Below are 22,819 nucleotides of genomic sequence, written 5' to 3' on the forward strand. Positions count from 1 at the left end.
GGATTTTTAAATGTTAAACACAGATCAGAAGATAGATATTATCCCTCACTGTACATAGGCTGTTCTAGCACTTGAGCAAGAAATGGAAAAAACTCTCGACTAGAATCTTATCTTTGAAATGAGTAACCTGAAAGTGCTTTGGTCCTGAACTTGCAAGCTTCATTCACTTCATAAGAACATGTGAGGCTTAAATCCTGCTGTAGATACCAGGTACACCTCAATTTGGAAGATACTATGCTATACAAACTTAGTTCTAGCTAAAAAAACATTAATGAAGACGGCAACTTCGTATCAGACTTATTTTTGCCATAGCTATGGTTATATGTGGAAGATAAGGTCAACATGAGTGCTGCCCAGAAAGCCAACTATATCCTGGCCTGTTCCAGAAGCAGGATGACCAGAAGGTCAAGGAGGTGACTGTTCTCCTCTGCTCCGCTTTCCACCACCCCTTCAGCACTGCCTTCAGCTCTAAGGACCCTCAGGTAATAAGGACATGGAGCTGTTGGAGCAGGTCCAGAGGATGGTCACAGTAATGCTCAGAGGATGGAGAATCTCTCCTATGGAGGCAAGCTGAGAGAGCTGGATTTGTTCAGCCTGGAAAAGAGAAAGTTCTGCGAAGACCTCATTGCAGCCTTCGAGTACTTACAGGGTCCTACAGGAAGGCTAGAGAGGGGCTCCTTCTCAGGCAGCATAGTGATAGGACAAGAGGTAAGGAATTTAAACTGAGAGAGAGAAGGTTTAGATTATATATAAGCAAGAAATTGTTTATTGAGGGAGTGGTGAGGCCCTGGCACTGCTGTCCAGATAAGCTGTGGATGCCCCATCCGTGGAGGTGTTCAAGGCCAGCTCAGATGGGGCTCTGGGCAGCTTTGTGTAATGAGAGGTGTCTGTGCCCATGGCATGAGGATTGAAACTGGAGAGGCTTTAAAATCCCTTTTTCAATTCAAAATTCGATGGTTCTGTGCATAGGATTTATATTAGATATGCCGAACAGACTGCCATGGTGGAAGCTTTGCAGGGAGACAAACGAGAATGGGCAGAACCAAGTGTATATATGAGATCAAGCATAGAAGGAGGAACTAACCCTAGAGTGCCTTGGGAGCAAAATGAACACCCAAACCACAGGAAGCAAGGCAGTGATGGAATGAAGAGTTGGGATGAAAATCTGAGAAGCCGTAGTGTGTATGTGTAGGATACGTATAGCTAATTAGAAAGATTTTTTTGGAAGAAATTTAATAGGAAGAAGGGAGATTTCACAAAAGTGTAGCAAAAGAAATAATGGTTGCTTCAGTCAATTATCCCTTCCTTACAAACTGTATAGAAAGTAAAACCATAACTTGGTCTGCTGACCATTAATCTTTGTGTTGGATTGTTACAAATACAATACATGTATGATGTATTATTAACACAAAATTCCACATTTATGACAGTTTGCTACTCCTTGTGAGATAAATTCCCAATTTTGACGGTAATACTAAGAATTATTATTTGTCCACTTTGGTGAGATCAAATCCTTAGTAATATGTGAGTCTTTCAGTCTGTCAAGAGCATTCAGAGAAATTTTAAAAATGGGTATTTTTGAAAAAGGCTGCTAATGCAAAACATCAACTGCAGATCCAAAGAAATGATAGGAAGGTACTCCAAAAGTAATGCCTCCTATTTATTTCCATCGAAACTGCAACAGATACAATGAGCACATAAATACTGTTTTATAGAGCAAACTCTCAGCTACAAAACGCTATTTTTTAACATAGTCATCACCATTAGGTATGCATTTCCACTAGCAGTGAACAGGAGCCCGCATGCCACCCTTCCACAAATCTACTGCAGTGGAGACATTCGATGTCGATGTTGCCACTACTGAAAAGCACCAGTCACCTCACTGTGCTTCATCCTCTGTTTGGTCTCTGTTGATTCAGTAACTGCTGTTGAATTTCATTGGGTGCCATTCTTTTTCACATTAATTCAATCCCATAGCTTTGTTCCAGTCGCACTTCCAAGTCAGCCACCATTCTGTCACACTGCCCCTCTGCTGCCATCTGTCACATGACAACAATGTGTAATGGGATATTGATGGCAAGGATCAACCTATGCTGCCATCCCACCAACATTCACCTCTGATACCATGAGCCAATATCATACAGCAGGAAGCACTGCATTTGGAGATGCCCTTCTATAAAACATATAAACATGCTCCGAGGCACGAAGTTCACTTGCTCATAATAAAGTGCCTTTATTTAGGAACTATGAGTCCAGAGAAATTACTGAAAGGAAAATTCTGAGACAAACGTAATGCCATAACTGAATAATTATAAGATTAGAAGATTTAACGTCCATTGTTGTGTCTGCTTTCATTCTTCTGTTAGCATTCCTTCTTTCATTTCCCATTCTTAAACATCTAAATATTGGTTGCTCTAATGTGTGACATAAGACAAAGCATTCATTACAAGACAAGGAATAGCTCATCAACAAAACACACACCTTCACAAATAGATCTGAGAGGCACAACAGATTGAAGTAATTAAAAGTTTCTCTCAAGCACTTCAAAACACAGATACCTCAGCTGTGAGTTTCATATTAATCCAATCTTCCTTGAAGATAAAATTCAAGAGGAAGGTCCTTCAGTATGGTTCAGTATTGCCTTTTCTTTAAAAATAAACATGTGAAGTGAATATGAATTAGGATGCAATCTATTTAAATTTTCACTGTATGATTTGCAGTATGTGTCAGGATATATCTCACTATGAGTAAAACCTGTCAAATGAAAGGGGTCAGGAGGAAATTAGATTTATAACATGGGCATAATTAAGCACCATTCCCTGTATTAAAATCACAGCTTTTTGTCAGCTGTTTATATACCATAGAGGTGGTAAGATCAGACTTAAAAAGACAAACCCAGCATTCAAACAAGCAAGCCTGTCATCTATACAGTAATGACAGAACAAAAAGAGGGATGGGAGGGAGAGGAACATCTATTTAATTATTATAATTAATCATGTTTATTACAGAAGTAATGAGGGACCATCTAGGAATAGCCCTCAATTGTGACAGTAAATCCAAGAGTAGGCAGTCCTTGCAGAGCTTATACTCATAGATGAGACCAGGTAAAGCTCTGGGGACGGTGTCATAAACCACAGCAGAGAGCTTTATAGAGAAGGTAGATCTTAACACAATTTCCATAGAGCTCTTTGTCTGTTTCCCTAAATAAGTTGGCCTGGAAGATCATTCTTTCTGTATGCCTTTTTTTGTGTGTGTTGTGGTTTAACAGGCAAGTAGCTCAGCACCATACAGTTGTTCGCTCTCTCCCCCCCTCCCAGTGGAATGGGGCAGAGAATCGGGGAAAAAACAGTAGAATTCATGGGTTGAGATAAAACTATTTACTAAGATAGGGAAATGAAAATGGATAATAGTTATGACTATATATATGTATATATACATAAACACAATGTGTTATACATATACACAAATGTATGTAAGAAGTGATGCACAAGCAATTGGTCACCACCTCCCAACTGATGCCCAGCTGGCACATGAGCAGCAGAAGAGTGACATGTGAACTCCCACCCCCTTACTCCCATGCCGATGACTCTTTCATGTCCCAGTTGGGTTAGTCAGTATTGGTGTGCCTGGCTGCTGCATGTGGCCAACACAGGGCTTGGCACAGTGGTGCCTGTGTGACTGGGGAGGGAAAGGCTGGCATCATGCTGGTGATGTCTGCTAGGAATGTAAATTTTCATAATCTCTTTGTGCCATCCCTTCCTTATGTTTCATGGTTTGTGGCTATGAAAATGTCCAGTGCAATATTGAGGCTATGCAACGTGACTGCTCATGAATGTGATTGAGAAGACAAGTGGATGGAAATCTGCCTCTGTTTGCTTAGATCATCCTTTGCGTAACAAATAATTGTATCTCCCTGAGTTGCATGTGAACATGGAGTGTTTGTGGGGTCGAATGTGCAATAGGCAGGGCTGTTCCTGAGTTGATATGGAACTGAGACGTGCTGCAGCTTGTTGTTCGTTTTACTGGTAGCTCAGCATCAGGAAAGAATGCTGATTTGGTTCAATGTTTGCAGTCAATTGTAAAATCCTGTATTTCTCATTTGTAGCATTTTGTTTTAAGCAGGTGTATTTACTGGTTCTTGCTGCAGTTTCAGGCCAGGATTAAATGGAAGCAAAGCAGGACATGAGTACAAAATGCCAGCTCACGACACGATCGTACTGATCACATTTCTTCCCTCACACAGAGGAGGCTGAGCCAGCAGTGGGCCAGGGCTGATGTTGCAGGAACAGGCCTAGGCCTCTTCACAAGTAGAATATGGACTTTTCTGGAGCTGTCTTAATCATTCCTTTCTGGCTTTTCTTGGACACATTTCTGATCTGTAGCAGCGAATTGCTAACTAGCTCACCTACGAGTTTCTAAACTGGGGGAAATGTGCTGGGGTCAGTGGTGAGACCATGGTTGATTCCTTCTCATTTCTACTGAGAAACATCTGCAGAAATAAAGATCTGGAGTTGTTCAAAAGCTTGGGATAGCAAATAGGAAAAGTAGCCAAGCTTTTTTCCTCAGAGGCCTATGATGAAAGAAAGAGGTGAGGTGATCCCAGCGGTCCTTTGCAGACCTTCAGTGAGTCAACAAAAGAAGGAATGGATGGAAGAGGAGTTTCCACCTGTAAAACATGATAATTAACATCCCAGCAGAAATTACCAAGAATCCTCATCCTTAGCTGAGTTGGTGACCATATTTGGGTGGAAAAGAGGGTGTTGTTAAATGAGAAAAAGAAAAAAAGAGATGAGTGGGTCACACAAGCAGTGAAGAGAAGCTGAGCAAGGGAGATCAAGTGCAAACAAACAAAAAGGGAGCAAAAGCACTTTACTGAGAAGGGGGAAAGCAAAATAGCAGAACAGTGTTTTGTGAAAAACTATCTGCCTGTGGTAGCTCTCAGGCCATCTTGCTAGGATCACCTATTCCAAAGTAGTTCTCATTATTGTAACAGGAGCCAGCTCTAGTCTACACCTCTCTCGCCTTCAGTAGCATTGATCTCTTTTCTTCGCTTCTCTTGAACACAGCTTGAAATTCAAGAACTTCAGTCTACAGAACAAATCAAGAGAGAAAAAGAGAATATTTGATTTAATTATAATTAAACAACAACAAAAAAGTTTTGTATTATCTGAAAAACTTCAGAAATTTCAGGGTAGAGATTTTAGTGAAAATTATTCTAGTTGATTAGGTGTGAACTTAGTCACTTGAAAACATTCTGGAACAACAGGTAAAGTTGTAAGTGTAAAACAACAAGACAGTGTTTCATGCATGTACTGAAACTGCTGAAATGATTTCTGCAGTACGATGCTTGTAGCACAGCTCGAGTGCTCTATCCTGAAAATCTCAGCCTCTGCCTGGAAACAGCAGTTCCTTTATACAGTTTGAATGAGATATACAGAGAAAGTTTCAAAGCCACTTACATGTCAGGTAAATGTGGACCAGTTCCCAGTCCTGAGTTATAGGTACAGTGCAGGTAGAATGCATTTTTTTTCAGTACACCATGAGAGCTTTTGATCTTTGTGGTCAGATTTTCTTGTTAGAAGCTTTTGAGAAGGCAAAAGAGAAGCTGGTAGCCCACAAAGACCAACGCATTGACCTTTTTCCATTTAGTGTGCCTTTTCCATGCTTGTGTAGTATTTAAACCTGTGATGAGAAAGACAAAACAACCATTCCTGCCCTCCTGAAGTGTTACCAGTGATCTGCCAGAGCTGTCCATTTGCCCATACATTGAATTTTAACCTGGTTTCATAAACAAGCACAGCTTACACAGTTGTGCTCTAGTGTGTCCCTGTCTGTCAGGCTTACAACTCTTTGTATATATTTTTAATCCCTGAGCTAATTTTAGCTAAATGCAACAGATTTTTAATTCCTTGAGTAGAGGACAGTCTGGTAAAAAGACGGTACTGTGAATTCACTCTTTGCTGAGACATCAGAGAACCTTCATGGTTCATATACCTGCTGTTTCAGGTATATTCATCCCAATCTCTTCTTCCCTTTTTAAAAAGAAATGACTTAGCAAAAGCGTTCAGTCATACATCCTCATGTGTTACCATGGGATCATAGCATCTGGAAAGAGGGAGTCCTTTATTGTCAAATTCATGCAACATGAAATTATTTGTTTGTTGCATTAAAGCACCTGCCTTTCCCAAATGAAACAGTCTGGGTTGGCTCTTCACGCAAAATCAATTGGAACAGCTCCACTGCATTCAGCTCGCTGGTTCATAGCAGCACAGGCTGCTATCCTTTCTTTTTCTGTACATATGTGTCACCTTTGGAATAGTAAAACAAATTTAGAAATGTGATGGAATTTCAGAGAAGTCCGATGGTGATGAGGCAGCGTGATTGTTTACAGGTTTTCCTTTGGGTTCCAGTGGTGGTAGAACTGTTAGCTTGAATAATGAATAATTTATGATTTAGCTGCCAGCATCCGTACATCTTAGAGGAATGACAGGTGTTGTTATTCATGTTCTTAACATGTTTTCTGTAATTTATTCCACATTGTATTTCAGTGCTTGGTTGCTGGGATTTAGAGTAGAGGAGACTAAACAGAGCACTGCTTCTGACATGTTTTAACATGAAACATCAAACTCAGAGCCTGAGTCCATTGAGCATTTCCAAATAATGAGAGACTGATGTTCACAAGTCTTTCCAGTGAAATGTCAAATTTCTCGTACTATGAAAGTGATCTTCACCAACATAAGCTTGAAAGCAGATAATTATCCAAGAACATGAAATAGAATTAACATGCACTGGAGCATGCTATGAAAATTTCCTTCAGTAAATAGAGTAATTACTGTCTCAGTACAAAGCAAGGAGAAAGGTTGGCTCTGTTCTTTTGATGATGTAGAGCAGCCACTATTTACTTATTGAACTGATGAAAACACACAGCTTGTCAGAAGGATGCCATTTAAGGACTGATGGAGTGCATCCAGCCTCCTGATTGCAGGCACATCTCATTTCCTCATTCCCAAGTCTGATCAGACAGGAGATTCTTGGCTATTATTAGATATTTAAAACCTGATGAGTTGGAACTCCTAGTCAAACAATGTGTTTGCAAACGATGCAGAACCCCAGCAAAAAATTAACACATTTTTTGAGCCATGTTTTGTCTTCAAGCACAGCTGAGATGGTTCATTCTTAGTCTAGAGGAAAGAATGGACATCATTCGATAGGTAGACATAATCTGCCCATACAGAAATCAGACAAGCAAGGAAATAACTAAAATGACTAATAGGAGAGGTTCTGGTTTATGATTTCGATTTTACAAATCAATTTTCTAACATTAGAAACCAGCAGAGCATAGAGACGCAGAATAGAAGCCTGGAAGAGACCTGCTGAAATATCACATGCAGCTCATGGACACCATAGGCAACTTTTCAGTTTTATTCAGCCAAATCTTGCAAATACTTGAGGATTTTTGTCCCCATCTTTCTCTTGGTAGAGTGCTTGCACAATGATTAACTGATATATAAAAAGCTTGCTTCTCATCTTTATATTTCTATGTTAGTTTCATTCTCAGAGATATCTCCACATTTAAGGGAAAAATTAAATATATTTATAGACAGCAATCAGATTATCCCAGTCAACCATTCAGAGAAGTCTCTCTCTTTTTTTCCTTTTTTTAAAATTTTGGTCATTTCTTTAGCCCTTCTTTAAAGTTAACCCGCTTGAAACTCTCTTCTTCCAAAAATGGAGAAATGATGTCTGAAGTAATGCAGAACAGGCTCGTTTGTGAGAGCACAGGAGATGACGCTTACTAGGTCTGGGTTGGTGCCTTGCTATCTCGGTGCTGCTGAAACACAGGTTGTTCATCTCCCAGCTTCTTGCCCTTGCAGAGAGTTGCACGTTCTAGTCCTAAAGCAGTATTACAATTATTACAAAGAATAAGTGCAGCTCCAACTTGTGATATCACAGTCATCCATCTAATATGTGCGTGGGTGCCACTCTCCACATCTGCATCCAGAGATGTTGTAGCTCACAGTTTTCTTGCAGAGAGCAACAACTGCTTTTGGCACTGGCACTCCTAACAGCCCTCTGCCTTTGAAGGTTTTGTGTCAAAAAGCCCCTTTCCCAAAAATGAAAGAGCCAAAGAACTGTCCAGATGCAGCTCCTGCATACTCTTCACCAATAACGGCATTGTTTATCTTAGATTTTTGTTACAATTGCCTTTCAACTTCAACAAGATGCAGAAAGTCTCAATGTAATGAGAGTTTCATTAGCTATATGCTCTATTTTCAGACTATACATACTGCAATTTAAAAAGCAAAGTTCAGTTTTGGAGAAGACTGCACTAACTACCTAAAAGTGAAGGGAGTGCCTGTGGCAGGGACTAACCCAGATGTATGTATTAGGCACACCAAGCACCGGGTGAGTAGGGTTTTCTTTGGTGTATTACATAATACCAAAAGTTAACTGATTTTCACAAAGTGAGGTAAAATGTGAAGAAGGAATATCTGCTTGCTTCCTTGACCTGTCTTAGTGAATTCAAAACAAAATGTCTTAATGCATTTTAAAAAGCTGATGTGCTTGGTTAAAAGAGATCAGTAACTAGAATAAGTCCTTTTTTATTTGTGCTTAGTTTACATAATTCACAATTAATACCTTCCAGGGAAGGTATTACAAATCTAAACTAGGAGCAGTAACTCAGTATAAAGAAGGTGAGTCTGAAAAAGTCCATGAGAAAAAGTTTCATGTAAAAAATAGAGGAGTGATTGCATGAGTCTTCCACAGAAATGCTAGGAAGGTATTTGCCTTGTAGGAATTCAGGTGCAATTTCAGAAAATAGCATTTCAGTGATGTAATTGTTGGGGGGGAGGGCATGGGAATGACAGAGCAAAGAAAATAAAAGCACCAATTGCATCAGCTTGGGAAAGATGAATAAAGTCAAAAAGCAAGTCCTGACCTTCCCAAAGGTAATACAGCTGATACTGAAGCTCCTTGGAAACACAGTAGGAGAGTTAGTGAAATAATTAATATATTTTGAAGGGGAGACTTCTGGAATGAAGCAGAAAGGGAAAAACAGAAGGTAAAACACATTAGAAATGTGTGTGTCATTCTCCCCACAAAGTGGATTTGGTTGAGAGTTGAAGTACACAGAATTGCACTCATCATTCTACATGTTCTTCATTGAATGACTTAAACAGAAACTTGTGAAATTTATTTGAAAGCTGGGTTTCTGAGAGCTGCAAAATAAGAAACCAGTGTAGAGTAGAAGTCCATAAATAGTTACTACTGTGTGCCACTTCAGGTGGAAGCACTTCAGATGATGTGGGAAATTTAACAGTAGAACAAACCAGAAGAAGGTAGAAGAAAAAAAGGAAAAAGAAAAAAAAAAGGGCTTCCCAGATGCAAAGTGTAGCTAGAGTGGAGACACACCGGGGCAGAGGAGTATGGGGGCTGTTGGTCCCCATTTTGTGGGCACGCTTGTGTCGTTTGTGCTTTGCATGTGGCACTTGTGCTTTCCATGTTTTCATATGCTCAAACAGGGCCTTCCCCATCAATTTGTACACCAGCAGCATTTGCATAATGAGAAATACAAACCTCAGTGCAAATAAATACAGGGTACTCAGGCAAAAGAGAAAATCATAAAACAAAGGCATCTACTACTACTGGTCCAATTCCCGAAGTGGAAAAGGTCTGGTCAGGAGAAATGGGAATACAATTCAAAAACCATGGTAAATCCTTAACCATGTTGCATGAATTATGCATAGCTGTTAAATTAAATTGTTCTAATAGTGTACAGGTGACTTGTAAAACAAGATTTTTTAAGCGAAGGTTATTATATGAACCTGAATTAATCCAGCAGGAGGAAACCTTGGCGGTGTCATTTCTTCCAGAAGGTTAACTGTCCGTCTTCAGCTAAAAAAAGCATCCAGGAGTTGCATGAAGCTAACTCATTGAGTTTTACTGCTGTCAGAAGAAGCTAGAAAGGGATAATGCATTGGGGCTTCAGGATTTCTCTGAAATGAAAACAGGGGAAGAACAAACTAAAGAAAATGTCAGATAAGATTAAGACAAATAAGTTCATTTGGCTTATTTATGCTGTAATCTATGAATGCTAGATAAATGTGTAAAGAAGGAAGAATAGCAACTGCCAGATGCTTTCAGAAGGAAGCAAAGAGCATATGTGGAGGAAAATTAACCATAAATGTTATCTCAAAAAAGAGGACCTCTTGAAATAAGCATGTATATAGCAGTTACGTCTCAAATCTGTTGTATTTGTTTTGTGAAATGACAGAACATCTGCTCAGTCACAAGGCCCCAGTAAAATGCAGCTTTATGCCTAAAGCAGTGTGTCAGTCCCTAAGAAAAAATGTATATAAAAAGAGAAAAACAAAGAAGCATTGTTTATTTCAGTTGTAGTCATTTCTGACCTAATAATGCTTTTGAAAAGATTTTTAGTTTTATTTTTGAATAAAGAAATGAATGACAGGACTGAGTCATTTATGACTCTTTTCAAGATTAGGCTTTGTGCATTATTTGGGTGAAAGCTGGCAAAGTGCTTTGTTTCTGAAAATCATATTTATGTAGTTGAAGTACGTTTTAGAAGACTACTTCTTAGCTTGCAATTTCTAATTTCAGTTTACAGTAAGCCACTTTTTGTCAGATATATGTGCTGACATGAAAACTGGAAGTTAGATTTTTACCTCAAAACTGTCTATTCAGAGAAGAAAAAGATTCCCACTGAAATATCTATAGAAAATAAATCAACAAGTTCCTCATTAAACTATTATTATATGGGATTTGTCTCTGAATATTCCAAGCACACAGCTTTTAAGTGGTTTTATTCAAAAAGTGTGTTCTCTTATATTTTCACTTCTGTATTCACTCACCTGAAAATCCTAAAACTGTGATGCAAAATGCAGTTTTAAAATCTATCTTCTGACAAAATTAATACTACTCTACAGCTTACAGCAATACTGGGACTGATGTTCTTGAATATCTTCATCAATTATATTGACAGTGGGATTGAGTGCACCCTCAGCAAGTTTGCTGATGACAGCTACCCGAGTGGTACAGTTGACACAACTGAGGGACGGGATGCCATCCAAAGGGACCTAGACAGGCTGAGCAGTGTGCCCAGGTGAACCTCATGAGGTTCAACAGCCCTGCTGAAAAGGACCTAGGTTGTATTTGTGGATGGCAGCTGGACAAGAGCCAGCACTGTGCCCTCACAGATCAGAAAACCAACCGCATCCTGGACTGCACCAAAAGAAGAGCAACCAGCAGGTCAGGGAAGTGGTCCTGCTCCTCTGCTCTGCGCCGTGGGGCCTCACCTGGAGCACTGCGTCCAGATGTGGAGTCCTCAGCACAGGAGAGACATGGAGCTGTTGGAGCACGTCCAGAGGAGGGCCGCAAAAATGATCCCAGGGATGGAACACCTCTCCTACAGGACAGGCTGAGAGCTGGGGCTGTGCAGATGGAGAAGAGAAGGCAGTGGGGAGAGCTGAGGGCAGCCTGTCAGAATCTGAAGGGGAGTGACAGGAAAGAAGGGGACAGACTTTTTAGCAGGGTCTGTTGTGGAAAGGGAAAAGGTGAAATGGTCAGACTTTTAAAAGAGAGGAGATTTAGATTGGATTTAAGGAGAAAGATTTTTACAATAAGGGCAGTGAAGCACTGGTACTGGCTGCCCAGAGGTATAGTGGATGCCCCATCCCTGGAGATAATCAAAGTCAGATGGGATCAGGCTCTGAACACCTGATAGAGCAGTGGTGTCCCTGTTCATTGCAGGGGAGTTGAACTAGTTGGCGTTTTAGTGGTCTCTTCCAACTCAAAAGATTTTATGATTCTGTCAGTTCACATCTTCTCAGAAGTCTGAAAATCCTCTGTGAATTCTGAAGGACTCTTTAGGTGATCAGGAATACCTGTGCTACATCATCAGCTATTAATAGAGGACCACTCTCATAGGACATCTTTCTTCTAAATGAAAGCATGTCAGTAAAAAGTTGGGTTTTTTTTTACTTAAGTTAGGAGCCTTTGCTGGAGTAAATAAAATGCATGTGTATAATCTTTATCTGACTCAGAGCTGAAAGAGATACTAAATCTTTTCCACAGAAGGACTGTAAAGTTTCTCAGAAACTCTTTATAGTGTTACGAACATGATCCAAAAGCTTACAGTTTGGAAAAATTCGGATTCAAACTAGTTTTCACTTGAGCTGTGGAAATTTTGCTGAGCTATTTACACGAGCTTTTCATGGGAAGCAGTACTGTCTTTCAAATATGACAAAAACTTGAAGATTTACATTTTAAGCTGTTAGGATTCCAGCATCTTCTGGAATCTTGAGCAGCAAATACCTTCTGCATTGTGAAGGTAGAGATGCAAGCTGCAGTGCTCAGCCTGAAATCCATTGCAGTTGTTCAATCAAAGCATCAACTCTCAGCCCCAAGGTAGGTCGCTCCCAGGCTGGAACTACTGAGCAGAGTTGCTAGAGATGGTTGGATTGCATTACGCCTCAGCAGGCAGAGTGTGAGTCAGCAAATATATAGCTTAAGAGTACTTCTTAAAAATATAAGTACCATCATTGATTCTAGTCACTGCTGTCTGCCTTCCAGTTTGGGGAAGGGACTGCTGTGTGCTCTGTGGCCATCTGGGGAAGGCTGGAAGCTCTGGGGGTTGCTCTCTTCCCCTAGGAGAGTTGTTCACATGTTTCAGCAGGTCATGGCCGTCTCTGAACAGGCCTTGAACATGGATAGCAGTGTTAAAGTGTGTATTGAGGACATTCCCTGTCCACACTCATCTTCCAGACCTAGTAGAGCTGAAAAAATGTAAAGGACATTGTCTTTCTATTATTCTTCTAGAGCACCAGCACCCTATTTGATCCTGACACAGCCTGTGCTGTTTCAGTGCAGTCTCAGGACTTTGAAAAGGTGTCTCTGTATGAAGAAAGGAAAAGGAGAAAGGCTAGTATACACCTAGCTATCACGCTGAATCAGTGCTGTCACTAACATCATGGGGCAGTTGTCAAGGGACAAATGTTCCTAACTCACACAGTGCTTCACCTCCTGGAATGAGTTTATTTATGTATAAGCCAGTATGTGTGCACAAAGTTGGGCTCTGGTTCATTGTTCTTGGTTAATGGTAGTCATAGATCCAAAAGCTTTTGATGGAAAAATCATTGAAAAGATTTGGGAAGCACTGTACAAGGGGGAAAGACTAAGTAGGTTGCACTTGAGCTGGTTCTGAGCTGCAATGTTGTGCTTCCACATCAGAGTTCTGTCTAACTTGACCGGCCTCTATAGTGGCAAGCCAAGGAAGGGCTGGGTCAACTTTGAATAGCACAGGGGAGATGCAGGTCTCAGCTGTGTTTAATCTCCTTTAATTGTGCAGGCCTTAAGAACACAAAAGTATGTAAAGGCCTACAGGTGCGCCATGTTGAAAAGCCGAGCATTTCTTGGTCTTTCTCCAAAAGGGGTACACACTTGGTTCAAGTATTTACTTGTTTTGGGCAGGGGTTAGATTGAGCCATGAACGCTGAATGAAATGAAATTTTTGAAAAGAAGATTGCCTTAACTGGCAATAAACATTTCTGCTCTTACTGGCAAACAATCATTAAAAACCTTCATTAAATTTTACATCTGTTCCATTCACCACTTGGCCATTTCTTTTCATTCTGAAAGATTATAACTAAGAATGAATGACTCTTTTCTAATACAGTCAAGACATGAGAAATCTGTGAAAAAACTGAGTTATCTTTCTCCCTTGTAGGCAAATTTTTCCAGTTGTTTAACAAAATGTTGTTTTGTGTAGTCATGACATCAGTCAAGATACTGATGAATAGCAAGGCTCAGCATTAGTCAACTTGTTTTTTTAAAAAACAGGCATACAGTAACAATTGGACAGTCTGATGCTCTTCCCCACTGAAATCCATACCCTGTCCTCTCACTTACTGTTCTTCCTACTGCAGTGCAAAGGTGTATACGTCTTCAGAGTGAGCAAACAGAGCTTTTTAGTGAAAGGGTGAAAAAAATCCTCAGTTCTGCCATAAAGAAGTTGGTGTCTGTAGATCAGGGTCTCTGCCATGCTCTACAAGCTCTCCGAGCACTTATCATCCCCAGAGTGGAGGATGGCCGCTCAAGGCATCTGAAGAACAAAGAGAATACCCCAGAGAGCTTGCGCTGCAGAGAAATGGCTGCATTCACTGCCATCCAGCCAGCCCACTTGTGTTAGTCTATGCTCCAGTTCCTCCAGCTCACAGCCCGCCTCCTTTTTAGTGTGAAATCTGCTTGAATCTTCAAAGGAACTACATTTTAAAATAGCATTCCCTCAGTACCTTGGATAATCAGTTCTCTGGGCTAAAAGGGATCGCAAAGTCTCAAATGTATCTACAGCTCTTTGCAGGAAAATGAGTGTGGTAGAGGCTATTGGGCAGCTCTGACCAACTTCAAGCAGTGTTACAAAGTCTTTCCATTTGGTTAAGATATACTGGTGTAACAGGAAAAACAGGTTTTAATCATACCTTGTCATACCATAGGGGCAGAGCTAACACAAAGCTGATGTGGTGTTTCCAATCAAAAGTTTGATGGTAAGTGTTGGGGGTCATCTGTGGTGGATATATTTTGATGGTATAGTCTTTTACTCCGAAAATACAAAAATACAGTACTGCTAGAGTAGCAGTTCTGGAGAGAATGTGAATGTGCTTGTTGCTTTGTAAACCCAGCAATCCAGCTTGGTCACCAGAAGCAGGACCTGTGTAAATATTCTTACTGTTGTTGATTCTTTGCTCTTTCATTTTAGCTGGATGCTGAGAAAGCAAAATTGAAACTGGAAAGATGGTCTTCCCAAGATACTGGCAGTGGGGGAGGAAGAAGTGAAGAGTTGGAGACAAGTGGGGACTGTGATGATGAGGATGGCTGCCAAGGATCTGGTGACAGGATTCACACAGCAGGTAAATGCATTTTCTCTGGACACATACAGAGTCTAGAAATTCCTTTGTGTCACAGTTAGGTGGACAGAGCTAAGGTTTGCACTGCTCGAGTTACTGTCAAATTTCTATTGAATTCAAAGGATTTGAATCTTAATAAATGAACAACTCCAGTAGAACTAGAATGGTACAGGTAGTAACGCAGTACAGTTTAACACTTGTCCTGCAGATAAGAGACTTAAATTTATAGTGAAAAATGTCTGTAAGGAAGTCTGGATCATAGAAATACTGGAATCTCTTTCCTAGATACTGTGGGCACTTCAAATAAATAGGAATATCAATGCCCGTGTAGACTGTACTAAGTGTTAATATAGATATTGATTGATTGCGTAATCATACTGTCCAAAGAGAATTTTGCTGAAAGTATATATTCTTGAAAAAATACCTGAAGTACTGTTTTTAGTGGTATTGAGTAGCTGGATAAAGATTATCCTGGTATAAAATATCTCGATAGCCTCAGATATGCGTTCTGCAATATTTATTCTTGTAATTATTGACTGATATGTCATCCAGCTTGGAATCAGCATCAGAATCTAACTTCCACCGAAATACTGGCAGCTTAGTAGGTAATTTACTGTAATAAATCATCAAGAAGTGCGATGTTTTCTTCTAAACAGTTGAAATTACTAATATGTCGTATCTGGAAGTTCTGATTCATATCAGGTCATCAAAGTGTAATTGTATTAATTATTGATAATTTGTGTGAATGTGTTTTCATTTGAGTGAACAAATATGTGAAATACGAGCATAATAGTGTTGAAACATAGTGCTCATTAAGGTGAGATAAAACGCAGGTGAGCTTTAAACTGCTATTTCATGCAGCAGAGATAAACACTTGCCTGTTGCTTATCTTTTTACCACTAAGTAGAGTGAAAGAAAGTATCCCATACTCAGGTAGGACTTGGAAACTATATTTGATGTAGGCTGCGTTCAGGACTTTGGTTGTTCCTGGTATGAGTATTTGCTGAGGAAAACTGAGCTTAAGCATGTATTTTGAAACATGTGCGAAGTGTCAGTTTTATTTTACAGTATAACCAGGTTATAAATATCTGCATTATGGTATATGTTGTTGAGCTGTATAATCAAGGTAAATGAAGTATTATTACATAGATATGATTCTTAACATTTTTAAGTAGCTGTGAGTAACAGATTAGGTTGAGATTCTCACCGTCTATTCACCCATATTTTTGAACAGAAGGAGCTTTGATGCAATGTTATTTTAAAACTATCTGCTTAACTTTTTTTTTTTCAATTTTTGTTGTGTTTTATATATGAGCAATTAAAAGGTTGCTAAGTCTTTCAGCCCCTAGAGATCTGTGAGTGTAAATACTATAAGTAATGTGCTTTCCTCTCTATGTGGTATGATACAAACAATAGCCAGGTGCTAAGTACTGTTTAATGAACAATTAAACTATAAATACGCTGTTTGGGGAGGATGTGTGTGAATGTTTACGCACAATGGTAGATTTCAGATGTTCAAAAATAAAAACTTGAAAACTTTCAAGACTAGGCTTGCTGCTGGTTTTAATAATGGTAAATAAAGGAAATGCGTAATGTCTCTTTTTTCCTTTTTGCTTGCAATCTCTTTAAATAAAACATTCTATGTTGATATCATCCTGGATTTAAAAGAATTATATTTATACAAATAGCTGTTTCATAGTTTAGTAGGGTTTATATCCAATTAAAAAAGAAATCACAATTAATTGTAGAAAATAGTATTGATTCATAACAGTAAGAATATTTCATTGTGCAGCAATAGTACTTCTGTTTCATAATTAGCTTTAAAATGCTACACTGTGTACAAGCCACTAGCAGTAAATACATTTGGCATATCTGGATACAATTAAGAGATAAAATGGAGTAATCTCGTTATAGAACTTCTTTGCTTTAATAGAATGTTAAAGAAACAAACTGGATTGGATTAGTTGCATTTCCTCTTGCTGCATGTCTGTAAGATGATGTTTCTCATTGTGTATCCTGTGAATTTGTTATGTTTCCTAAACTTAAAAGCTGTCAGTTCCATCTGACTGTTGTTTTGTAGAAGCAGAGCATGCCAACACTGACTATTCTGTGTTCATTTTAAATACACAGTAAGTTGAGATGTGAATTGAGACTAAAGCTAAAACCCAAATAAAACCCTGATTTGAAGCTCAGAAAAGTCAGTGGAAATATTCTTACTGGCTGCAGCAGTCTTGGAGCTGTGCAGTGCCACCATCTCATCAGTGAATGCTGTAACTTGTAGTCACATGCAGGAACAGAAAAATCCTTTCAAAACATAGACTTTTTGCCAGAGCAATGATGTTTTTAACAAGTTCGTGGAAAACAGAAAAGAAGGAAAACAATTATCAAATTCTGAAACACTGGACTCAGAATCCAGTGCAAATTTGCTACATCTGTAATTTCTTTGAAACCTATGCGAAAATGAGACTTACAATTTATGTGTTGAGTTATGCTTTAAGCATAGCAAAAGATTCAGAATCATTTAAAATAATTTCTGAAAACATACTGAACACTTCCTTCCCACCTTCCTGAGAAAAAAAATCCCTTTTCTTTGACAAGAAGTTGGCAGTTTTGCCAACATGAAGGCTTTCATCACCAAAGCATCTCTTCAGAACTATTGAAAGATCCCTCTGGACAGGGTACGTTGCCATCTCTCCAGTTTGCTTTTTCCAGCTACTAACAGGGAGTCTGTCTTCTAGGTTTGGAACCTCAATGCACACCAGGTGGAGTGGTTGCATGCCAGCTAGGTGCTTTGTAGAATCCCTGTCCCTATTTGGTGTGTGTTGTATGCTGTTTGCACACTATATTCAGCTCACTTTACAGTGGACATTAAAGTCTGTGTTTCAGTTCCTAGTTTAATGTCTACACTTGTGTGGATATTATTTAGTGCTTTTCTTTGCTTTTTTTACCAGTAAAATTTTCCTAGTTGAAGTCATAATTATCTAAAAAAAATCACCACTTGTAATCATAGTGGGTTGCATTATCTATCCTGTATCATATGTGCTTATCCAATTGATTTCAACCAGACAAGATAGACACCCTCTCCAGAAGCCAGCAGCCTCTCAACACGTTAGGTAGGGTAGGAGGTACTTGAGCGTGTTGAGCTGTATCAGGCCTTACCAATTATCACAACTGTCCCTTCTTGGGGAAAGGTGGAGGAAACATTAGATTTCAAGCAGATACGTGTGCTTGTTGGAAAGTGGAAATTTTTAATGACAGCGTCTGTTAATCATCTTTGAACAAAGCTTTCTTAGAAGAGATTTAAGAGGAACAAATCCTGAACATGGATGAGGAAGTAGCTGTGCAGTTTGGACCACTTTGGTCATGCAGGTTTCTGGGCAGAAGTGCAAAGCAGAAGCTCGGTCTGAACCTTGCTGGGCAGTGTGTGATCACGTAAGCATGGTCTGATGTGAATTTCAGTCACAGAAGGGCTCACAGAATGATTCGAGGGCCTGTTCTTAAATACGATGCTCAGCAGTGTACAAGGCTCAGCACAATGCAGGATCGAGCTGCTGCACTGTTTACTAGGGGAGGGATTAGCATCCTGCACATCGTGAAAAGGTGCAGCAGCACAGATTCATGTTTTACCCTACTTCTCCTCTCTTTAGTGAAAAGGAAAATAAATGGTTCAGTCTGATCGGTGAGAAGTGGAAAGGAAGTCCCTGCAGGGGATTACCCACTCCCAGCTGTGCTGCACAGCTGTATGTTGTTAAGAATCCTGATCCAGACAGTGACTGCCAACAATAGAGCTCTCTTCAGAGAGGTCATCAGGTGGTTTTCCACTAAATAAGGTTTAGAAGGTCCAACAGGCAGTTTAGAAGTTTAGAAGGACCACAGGCAGGGACCTGGTTTAGTGAGAACCCCAAGACCTCCATGCTGCAAAACAAAAATTAAGACAAAAATTAATCCAAACTTCTGTCTAGATAAGCCTGAAATAACATGAAGGAAAGTCAGAAGGCATTTAGCAAGTGTGAGACCACAACTGTCTTCACACTGGCAAGGCATCCGAACAGCACAGGTTAAGGAGAACATCTCTTTTAGTCTGTCCTTGGGCCCATTCCCAATGGAGCAGAGTAGGCAAAGACAAATGTCTGACATACAGGAACTGCCATCTTAGCCTTAAATTTGCCCATCAGTGCGATCTATCTATGATAGATCTATGCTTATGTAAACCCAATCAAAATTTTATTCTATACTTCTAATTCCTTTTTGAAGCTCCCTCACTTGAGTATGTATTCTCTGATTTTAAATATCTCTCAATAGAATATACTGCTTATTCTCAATTTCAGTATTCAATCTATAGCAAGCTTAGTTCACCAGCATGTTCAATCTGAAAACACAGCTCCAACCCCTGGCTTTATTTGTAGTTGTTGCAGCAATACACAGTGTTACTGCATCTTTCTGCTCTAGGCAGATGTATGGGCAGTGTTGAGTTCCGGCCTGAGCCACTGAGCACCTGGAGAAAAGAGCTGGCCAGCCCTGGGAGCACAGGTGAAGGCAATTTACCTGTGTGACAGGAAGGGGTAGAGCCTGGCTGCACCTCTGTCAGACCTCATTAGAGGGCTGACTGCCGCTAGGGCAGGATCTCTTTCTGGAGATCTTTCCTTAGTGAAGCTTTCTCCTGAGAACCTGGAATCTTCTGATATAGGTAAGTAATCTTTCCTTCTTTTATAGCACCTCTCCATCATGCTACTCCTTCGCTTGTTTGTTGTAGTGTCTTTCCTGTTGTATTGATCTGTCTAATTGCTATAGCAGAATACCTGAAGAGATTATCCTGGTTGTATATTTCATCTTCAGGGCATAAGGGAAGTATTGCGTTTTTGATCCAGAGTACCTTTTTAAGTGCAGACAAATGAATTTTGTTATTTCTGCATGTCTTTTTATGTATATCTAGTCTCAACAGTTACGGGAAGTTAATGTATTTTTCCTCTTTGCTTATGAATGTTTTCATTATCTGTTGGTTTGGTGGGTTTTTTGTTGGTTTTTTTTTTTTGTTTTTTTTTTTTTGAGTATCAAGATTATTTTACCCTCGATTGTGTTCTCATTCTTCCTATTTTTCTGTCTTGTCTAGGAATCGGTATTACCATATGAGCTGTCATTTTTAATCGTGCTTTATTTCCATTCATGATGTTACGGGATGCACTTACGCTTGTATTTATCCAAATAAGTAATTGTAAAGCTGCTGACTTTGTAATTATTAGTACAAAACATCATATTGTGAGATTGTAATATCGGCTGGCAGTCATCCATGCTCATGAAGTTCTCATTGCTACACAACTTCTCTTTCTTTGCAGATTATTTTAGCTCTCAGAAATATGATATTTTTAGTATCTGTCTCCCAGCCTGGAGAAATCGCTCCATCGTGCCTTGTCCTGGCCCATGGCCTTGTGTAGCCGTTTCCTTATATCCTTTGTCGTGTGAGATATTTTATCTCCAGTTCTGTTTTAGATAGCCTACAAAACCCTGTATTGCTCTTAGTGTTAATGTCTCATTACATCTATAAAACAGCATAGTAACAACTTAAGCTGTCCCATAAAGGTTGGTCTTTTAGGTAACTCAGTGGCTTCCGAACTTTATCATTTGGGCTAGTAGAGATGGGCCTCTGTCTACTGCTGTGTATGTAAACCCTGTGAGAGGGCATTGGGCATCCCTGGGGCAACAGAGGAACCTCACAGCTGCAGAGTTCTGACTTGGAGTTGTGTTGAGAGGTGTGGTTTGGGAAGAGGCATGGGAACAAGGAAGATCAAAGTAGGATGGATAGTCAGGGTAAAAAGTGTTGGTTTCAGTTAGTGCTGATGGAAGTGGATAGAATCTGGTGATGAGTCGCTTTGAGCTTGCGGTGCTGTCGCAGCTATCTATTGGGCACACTTTGCTGAGCATTTCTGTGGGTGGCACTGACATTCTGAACAGCCCTGTCCTGTGCAAATAGGACAATAATGCAGCAGAGAGAGGGGTTTGGAGATGGGGATAGGATGAGGGAGCATTTGGAGGGGAGAAAAAAGGTTTCCCCACTTCTCTACCCCAAATCTTTCTTAAATATTTTTTAATCTACTGGCTGAGATAAAGTATCGTGTGTCATTTTAGCCTCCTTCATTGCACAGTATAATTTAAACTTTATTTAAACATTAATTCATCCTCAACATTTACATGACAGTTTGAGCTGTAAGTGAAAGGGATTTCTGTTCCTTCAGATTTTTACTCCTAGAATCACGGTGAGCTTGGGTCCATACAAGACAGAAGTTTTTTGCCAAGGTGTATAAATCACTTTGTGTGTGGCTGGATAACCATTTCCCCTGTAGGAGTCTTTTTCTATTGATAATCAGACTAGAGGAATGACAGGCGGAGTGCCAGCTCTGTGACTCTGGGAACAACTTTGGTACTGCCTTTGGCACCTTCAAAGAGATAAAAATGTGGTTTGGGATATGTAAATCACAGCAGATTTTTTGATCGCTTCAGCAATGCATAGACAAAATTAAAAGGTAACAACATTTTAGTTCTTCCATTACTCTATTCCATAAGGAGAAATTAAACATTGGAGAGATGAAGATTAAGATGTTTGGGGCTTACCTGTTTACTGTAGTTCTGCATAAGCAGTCATCAGAGACTGTGCTGTAGATCACTGATGGGTAACATACTTTTACCAACCTATTAAAAATATTGCCAGTGATCTGTATCCAGTGAATGAAATTGCTACAGCTCAGCACTTTTTGGTGACTTTGACAGCAGAATTTTATCTGGTTACTTTCCACGGGAGCAAATCGACGTGTACGTACTCTTCTGAGATGTGATTTGAAAACAACCCTAAACTGAAAACTTACAGATGCGATTTTCTGCTGAATTGCTGCTCACGGGTATTTCTCATAAAATCAGCTTTTACAAACAGAAACATCACAACACTGCGCAGCCCCAAACTGGAACAGCATAGGCAGGCTGCAAAGAGCATGAATGAAAAGAGATGATTTAGTATGTGGCTTGAGAGACTGAAGGAACTGGGGCTGTTGAGTCTGGGGAAAAGGAGGCTGAGGAGAGATGTTATTGCTCTCTTCCAGTATCTGAAAGGTGATTGCAGTGAGAGGGGTTGGTTTCTTCTCATAGGTGACATGACGAGGGGAAATGGCCTGAAGTTGCTCCAGGATAAGTTTAGGTTGGATATCAGGAAAAAACTTATTTTCAGAAAGGGTTGTTAAGCACTGGAGTAGGCTCCCAAGGGAGGTGGTCAAGTCACCATCCCAGGATGTGTTTGAAAACCATTTGGATGTGGTGCTCAGGGACATGATGTAGCGGAGGGCTGTTAGAGTTAGGGTAGGATGGTTAGGCCGTGGTTGGACTCAATGATCTTTAAGGTCTTTTCCAACCTGAGCAATTCTGTGACTAGCACTATGAGAAAGATACGCTCCTGAGAAAAATAGACTTTCTCATCACATGAAGCAGAGCACCCTTCCTGCTGCAGGCCAAGAGCAGTCTTCAGGCTGAGACTTTCACCCCATGCAGGTCATGCCTACCTCTGTGGTAGTCATCTGTAAGCATCAGCATGGCACCCAGAGGTTAAAGGCCAAGCTAATTGGGAAGTGAAAAGTACACTCCTCAAGTAAGTCTCGTCAGTTGTGTGATTTAGATCCTCCTGACAAGAAATTCATTTAAGAGCTGTAATATCCTGTCATGCCAAGTTCTGATGGGATAAAGGTGAAGGCTAAGCCAGTTTGCTCCCAAAATGCCATAAAGTCAAAATTAATTAGGAGGAATTAACAAGGAAAGGTCCTTCAAATTACTTCAAAATAGATAACTCATAACTTAATAGCAGCGCCGTTTAAAATGTTAATTCCATTATGCTATAAGTTTTTTAAAAAAAAAAAAAAAAA

The 22,819-nt window shown here is 39.9% G+C and overlaps 1 protein-coding gene across 5 annotated transcripts in view; it reads left to right on the top strand.

Annotated features, from left to right (window-relative positions):
• Positions 1-22,819, top strand: part of LOC100543530 (glypican-5-like) — a 427,109-nt gene that overhangs the window by 300,109 nt on the left and 104,181 nt on the right. For all 5 annotated transcript variants that reach the window (XR_014885612.1, XM_085233255.1, XM_085233254.1 and 2 more), the window contains one exon: positions 14,774-14,924. Coding sequence is in view for 4 of the 5 variants with exons in the window: in XM_085233255.1 (XP_085089381.1) it covers positions 14,774-14,924 (151 nt within the window). In the remaining variant the exon portion in view is untranslated. The remainder of the gene's footprint in view (positions 1-14,773; positions 14,925-22,819) is intronic.

The sequence above is a fragment of the Meleagris gallopavo genome, chromosome 11, assembly GCF_905368555.1.
Source record: "Meleagris gallopavo chromosome 11, MGAL_WU_HG_1.1, whole genome shotgun sequence".
Lineage (NCBI taxonomy): Eukaryota > Metazoa > Chordata > Aves > Galliformes > Phasianidae > Meleagris > Meleagris gallopavo.